The 6,381-nt window shown below is 69.5% G+C and overlaps 1 protein-coding gene across 1 annotated transcript in view; it reads right to left on the bottom strand.

Moving 5' to 3' along the window:
* The window catches only part of APBA2 (amyloid beta precursor protein binding family A member 2), a 37,153-nt gene that overhangs the window by 2,314 nt on the left and 28,458 nt on the right, over positions 1–6,381 (bottom strand). The window contains exons 9-12 of the mRNA XM_025043523.1: positions 6,160–6,339; positions 5,124–5,336; positions 3,933–4,052; positions 776–916 (exon numbers count right to left, since the gene is read on the bottom strand). Coding sequence (XP_024899291.1) covers positions 776–916; positions 3,933–4,052; positions 5,124–5,336; positions 6,160–6,339 — 654 coding nt within the window. The remainder of the gene's footprint in view (positions 1–775; positions 917–3,932; positions 4,053–5,123; positions 5,337–6,159; positions 6,340–6,381) is intronic.

The following is a 6,381-nucleotide window of genomic DNA, read 5'->3' as shown; positions in this document are numbered from 1 at the left end:
ACACACCCCCAAACTCCACCCCACACACTCCCACTCACAAACCTACACACACTCACACCCTGTACGCACATTTACAGTCACACACACTACGCACACGCTCACCCTATACGCACACACTCACAGACACACACGGTCACACTCACGCTCTCACACTCTCTGGCCGAGGCCCCTTCCTGGGCGCCCAGCTCCGTCCCTCCCCCCGTGTTGCAAGCACGAGCTCCCGGGGGATCTGCGCCCCGCACCCTGCCCGCCCTCAGGCCGGCGCTGTCCTGACGCCAGAAAGAGCCAGAGAAGGGGGTGCGGAGTGTGGGCGGGGGGAGCGGCCGCCCGGCCTGCTCTGGGGTGGGGCCGGCAGGACGGTGACCCACACCGTGCCCGGTCTGAGCGGGTCCGCGGAGGGGAGGGTCACCCCACGCAGGCCAGCGGCAGAAGGTGTGACGTCCTGCCCGCTGCCTTCGCCCTCCTGTCTGCTGCAGCTACGGCCAGGACAGGAGAGCCACGTGTCGCCGGCCACATGCCACCGCCGTCACGGGCACGCCCCTTGGGCAGACGCGGCCCAGCTGGTGCCCAGGGCCCTGGGGAGGGCGGCTCCGAGGGGTCGGGGTGCGAGCGCGCCTCCCGCAAGGACACGCCCGAGGCGCCGGCGGGGACGGCTCTCGGGGGCAGGGTGGCTTCCCCTGGCAGGGACCAGGGGCTTCCCGGGCACCTCGCACCCTCCCCGGGGACGGGGACCGGTCCCGGCTGCGGGCCCACGATGGCGGGGCTGCGGGCTCACCTCCCCCACCGAGTTGGACAGGGCCTGCACGATCTTCTCGTGGGCCGTGGCCACCACGCTCTGCCCGTTGATCTCGATGATGCGGTGGCCGACGCGGACGCCCCCTCTCTCCGCGATGCCCCCTCGCGACAGGCTGCAGATCTAAGCAGACACACGTCCGTCCGGTCAGCGCACAGGTCAGCCGCGCCCGCCGGGCGCTCAGTCCTGTCCCCAAGACGGGCGAAGCCCCCAGACCGAAGCTGCCACTGCAACCTGCGGGCTCGCGAGCCGGGGGTTCGTGCTGCGGAGACGTTACCGCCGCACGGTGTGCGGGACGATGCTCACTCCTGCATCAGGCCGGGGCGTGGCGGGGGCACAGGTGAGGCCCACGCTGGGCGACCCCACCATCCACTCTGCCCCTCACCCAGGCTCAGACAGGTCAGTGCCCGCCTCATGAGGGGGCCGTGACTTCATGGGGTGACAGACGGACAGACACGGGGAAATGACGGGAGTCCCCTGCTGCATGAAACCCACTGGCGTGTAGAGGTCAGCAGAGGTCAAGGTGTCAGGGACAGGACAGCAGACTGAGGGCAAGCTCTTGGCTCCTGCAGGGCAGGTGGCCCAGCTGCACCCTACGGCTCCTGGGGGACGCACGAGCACGTGGCAGGAGGGGCTGGCGCCGCAGAGGGGCGGGGGGGCGGGACGGGCCCACGGGTGGGCAGCAGGGGAGGGCGGCTCAAGCGGCAGTGTCCCCAGGCGGAGCTCCCTGCCGACCCCTCCCTCGGCAGGACGCCAGCAGCCCTGGAGGGCCGTGTGGCTCGGCCACGCTGCCTGACGAGCAGGCCAAGCGCGGAGCAGGGCGGGCGAGGCCCGGGCTGGCAGGACCCTGTCCCCCGAGTGCCCAGGGCCCGCCCCGCACCACCTGAAAGCCTCGCCGAAGTCGCCGTGGCCTCCGATCCTCAATCCAAAAACCACCCGGCCAGCTGACATTTTTATGACTTTTTAGGGGTCCTATTACTTGGGAGGGCAAAGAACCCCACCCCGGAGTCAGGAAGGCTGAACTGGTCACCGTAAGAGGTCAAGGGTCGGCCTGCCCGCACGTGGCACAGATACTGGTGGCGGGAGACACGGGCAGGAGGGTCCCCGCCCCCCCCCGCTGCTCTCCATCGTGGGACAAGGCGCTACGCCGTCCAGGAGCCCCCTGTGCTCCGTGCTGACCGCCCTCCCGCCCTCCCGTCGGGGACGCCCGCCCCCGCGGGGCCTGTCCACTGGGCCCCCGCCGCCCAGGCTGCTGGGGCCTGGCTCTCCCACCTCGAGACAGGACTGTCCACTGCCCGTCCCTCTGCACCGTCACGGCAGCGTAAGGCTGGGACAGGCTTACATGGCCCCCGGCCACAGGCTGCCCCTGGCCGCACTGCGGGACCCGCAGGTGTCACTTGCTCTGCGAGTCCTGCCTTGTCGCAAACGCCACAGGCCTTTCAAACCGGTCAGCGTGTGGGGACCTCGGCACACTGCCCGCAGCCCCCAGGGCCCCTGCCGGTCTGGAAGGAGACCCAGGCACAGACTGATGTCACGGCCAGGGTCTCTGACGCCTGGCCCCTTGGACCCCTGCGGCAGAGTTGGTCCCGGTTCTGGAAGCCAGGCACTCGAGTCAGGACGCAGCCAGGGGCTGGACGGACGGACCCCTGGCCACTCATTTTCCAGAAACGGGGAACATCTGCTTCTGTGACACCCAAACACTCCACGCAAGCCTCAGGGAGTGGCTTGTATTTTTTACCCCCTAAAATGCCTCAAGGGCATTTTGTGCCCAACGTAGCTGGCTCTGAAGAACCTGGACAAGGTGCTTCAGGATGGTCCAGCGTGGTCCCCGGCCTGGCCCTGCGCTGCGCAGGCCCAGCCTGCTGTCTCCAGAAGCTGGGACCCTCCCAGGAAGGTTAACCCCCTGGGGGCAGCGTCCTCCCTAGTCAGGGGTGCCAGGAGGACAGGGCGGACCCTGGCCGGTGGCCCCGGCTGGAGTCTGGGGGGCAGGTGGGCGGAGGGTGTGGGGGAGCAGACGGGCCGAGAGGAGGCCGCCCAGGCCCCCGGAGGGGTGTTCCGGCTTCACAGGGAGCCCTTCCCGGGAGGAAGGCTGACGCCCCCCAGCTGGAGGCACCGTCTCTCTCGGATGGTGTTGCAGGGAGAGAGAAGGGACCCGTTTAGAAAACGCATTCACGGGGCCCGTCTGCAAACGGACGCCCTGTGCTTCGGGGGCCACACAGCCGGAAAGGGAAAAGGCACCCATGCGAGAGCGACTCGGATGTCGCTGACTGTCGCGGGGACTCGGGGGAGCCCGGCGGCGTGGCACAGGGCGGGCAGTGGGCACGCTCTCCGTGACGGCGGCCTCAGGCCCAACCCCGGCCCTGCCACCTACGTGGCTTCACCTCCCTGTGACACGGTGACAGATCACGCCGGTCCCTAACCGACCAGCCTCGCAGACGCCGGCTCCCGTGGTGCTCTGGGAGAGCCTGAGCATGGTGGCCTTCGCGTCCTGGTTCCCAGGACTGACACGGCCGCGGAAGCAGGTTCTAGCGCCTTGGGGAGGATCTGATCAGCAGCCCACGTGCCCTGACACCGAGGGACAGAGACGGCCGTGAGCCCAGGCCACGCGCCCCTCCCCGCTCTGTGCGCCCGCACCGTACCAGACAGCGGTGGGGAACGTTTCCTCTCGTTTGCAGCTGCCTTTCTTTCTAGAAGGTTCTCCCTTTTCCTCTCGGTTGCAGCTGCCTTTCTAGAAGGTTCTCCCTGCACCAAGGAAACGACGCACGCTGGCCAAACGCCAGTGGTCCAAGAGAAGAATGCCGGCCTGGGGACCAGGCGCAGCTCTGGGGCAGACTGACACTCACTCGAGCCCCGCGTCGCCTCCCCCTGGAAGGCCTCCTGCCTCCCCGGTGCTTGGCCCCGAATGAACGAATGAACGAGGGGACGTCTGTCGGCCGAGCGCAGTGAGTCTGACGCTGCCCGGGGCCGTGCGCGTCCGTGCTGCAGCGGCTAGGGAAGCCCCGCGTCCCCTCCAGAGCAGCCCTCAGAGGGCTGGGGGCCGGGCAGGGCAGGGGGAACCCTGTCCACGCCTGGCCCGCCCCCCGACAGCTGCCGGCCCGGCTCCCCGCGGCTGGGGCGGCCAGGGGCGGGCTGGACTCACAATTCCGCTCTGCACGCTGAAGCCCAGCTGGTACTTGAGGTCCGGCCGCTTGATGAGCACTGTGGTGACCGGGGGACAGCTGACGATGTTCAGCTTCACCTGCGTCTGGTGCTTCAGACCCTGCAGGGCAGGGCGACAGGAGTCACAGGTGAGTGGAGCCTGGCAGGGCGGGGCACGGGGGCCGGGAAGGGGCGGGGAGCGGCGGGCACCTCGGGGCCTCCCTTCCCTGTGCTAGGGTGAAGGCCTCCCCCACCGACCTGCACACAGGGCACCCCAGACGGCAGTGGGCGCGTGGCCCGCTGTGCTCCCGTGCACCCTCTGAGCTGAGTGAAAGCCGCTGCCCAGAGCCAGGGGCCAGGCTGTGACGCTGCACGGGCAACAGCGGCACTAGGGTCACCCGGGCGGGTCCCGGGAGGGGCCCTCTGCATGCAGGCAGGAGGTCACCCCATCTGGAAGGGCGGTGGGGACACCTTTCAGAACATCCCCCCAAACCGCCTCGTGCCAATGGTGAGGCGGGCACAGGGAATGGCTGGTTCGATGGGAATCTGTGAGCAGGAGGCTCCGGTGTCCACTGGAGCCCAGGGCGGCCCAGGCCAAGGTTCCGGGGCTCGCCGGGTGGGCAGGCCGGAGGGAGGCCACCCCTCACCACGGCTGCCACTGCGGCTCGCTTCTCTGGCCAGTCACGAGGTGGGGGAGATGGCGGACTCCCGTCCAGACACCGGGGTAAGGCCCTGCCGCCCAAGGCCCCCAGGGAGCCCGTCTGTGTCCTGCCCAGGCCAGCGGGGAAGGCCCCGGTCCGCCTGTCCGCCTCCAGAGGCCCAAAGCTGCGAGCTCACAGGTCAGGTGGTCAATGTGGCCTCCCTTGCTTAAGACCTGACTCCCGGGGCCACTAAGGTGACCCCCTCTCCCCGTTCACCCAGGAAGTGGACTCTCAGCGCTAACCTGGGGGGTCCCGGGCAAACTGGACGAGTTGGTTGCCGTCCACCCACAGTGCTCGGCCCCCGCCTGGGGTCAGTGTGCGTGGACACCGGGCCGTGTGAAACCAAGCGTGGCCTCCCCACCGGGGCAGTCCGGGCCCTGCAGGGACCTCGGCGGTGTGGCACAGGCTCGGGCGGGTCTCCGACTCAGGCTCCAGGTCACGTGGGGACGGAAAAGCAGCTGGGACAAGCAGCGGGGGGCCGGGGGACGCACCTTGATGATGCTCTGGCAGGTGGCGAGCGGCAGCCCCACCAGGCTCGTGCCGTTGACCGAGGTGATCTGGTCCCCGATGCTCAGCTTCCCGGAGCGCGCGGCCGGCCCCCCGTTCATCATGTTGGCCAGGATCACGGTGGGCAGGATGGAGCCCCAGCCCGACTCCACGACGACCACGCCCAGGATCTCGCCCTTGTGTTTCTCCAGCTGCAGCTGCAGGGAGGCGGCAGGTGGTGGGCGCCCCGACCCGCGCCCCGACCCCCACCCCGCCCCCCAGCCCTCCTGGGGGCCGGGAGCTCAGACCTCCAGGCCAGCGTCCGCTCCCCGCCCCGAGCTCGGCTCCAGCGTCCCGGCTCCCTGTGCGCTCCATCCCCTGAGCCCCCCGGAGGCCAGAGGGGTGTTCTCGGACTCCAGGCCACAAACCCGGACCCCGGCCTTTGCTCTCATCCAGAAAACACCTGCTCTCTGTCACCGCTAGTGTCACCCTCTCAGAAAGCCGCCGGCCGTTGGCGCAGCAGGCAGCCAGGTCGCTCGGTCGCCCGACGAGCGGCCAGCTCACTCCTTTAACGAGCAGTCTGGCCCTCAGCACGTCCGTGACCTGTCTACTCGGCCACTCGTTCCTTCCCTCCTCCGACAGAGTCAGGACCGCTCAGCACGCGTCCGCTCGTCCGTTGTCACTCGGGGCAGAGGCTGTCCCTTAGTTTCCCAAGACCCCCGAGAAGGCCTCTGCCTTTGGCAGCTCCGAGACCCCCGGGCAGAGCGCCCTCCCCGCCCGGAGACGCCTCCCAGACGCCCCTCAGACACATCTCCCACATCTCCCGGGGCCCTGCCCACTGACGGCGGCGGCGGCCAGGGCGCGTTTCGTGGCCCCCGACACGGGTGGCCCTCGGCTCCCGAGCTCCAGCGCCAGCTCAGTCACACCCGCTCGGCTCCGGGCGGGGCGGGACGCACGCTGCAGGAGGCCCCACGCCTGCTGTGGGGACAGCGACTCTGCTGCCCGGAGCCCTCCCGCCTGGGCGGGGGCGCGGCCACCCACCTCCTTGCAGTTCTCCGACTTCGAGAAGTGGACGAGGTCGTCGTTGTACATCTCCTGGGTGCTGATGACGTCGCTGTACTCCTTCTGGCTCAGGTCCTCGGGGTTGATGCCGTTGGCCCTCAGGAACTCCTGGTAGGCCACGCTGAAGGCCTGGCCGATGGACTGGGCGATGAGCTGGGCCTGCGGGGAGGGGTGGCCCTGGAGACCGGCGCGGAGCAGGCC

The sequence above is a fragment of the Pteropus alecto genome, unplaced genomic scaffold (assembly GCF_000325575.1).
Source record: "Pteropus alecto unplaced genomic scaffold, ASM32557v1 scaffold102, whole genome shotgun sequence".
Taxonomy (NCBI): Eukaryota; Metazoa; Chordata; class Mammalia; order Chiroptera; family Pteropodidae; genus Pteropus; species Pteropus alecto.
The sequence above is the reverse complement of the archived record's forward strand: the minus strand, read 5'-3'. Positions and strand labels throughout refer to the sequence as shown.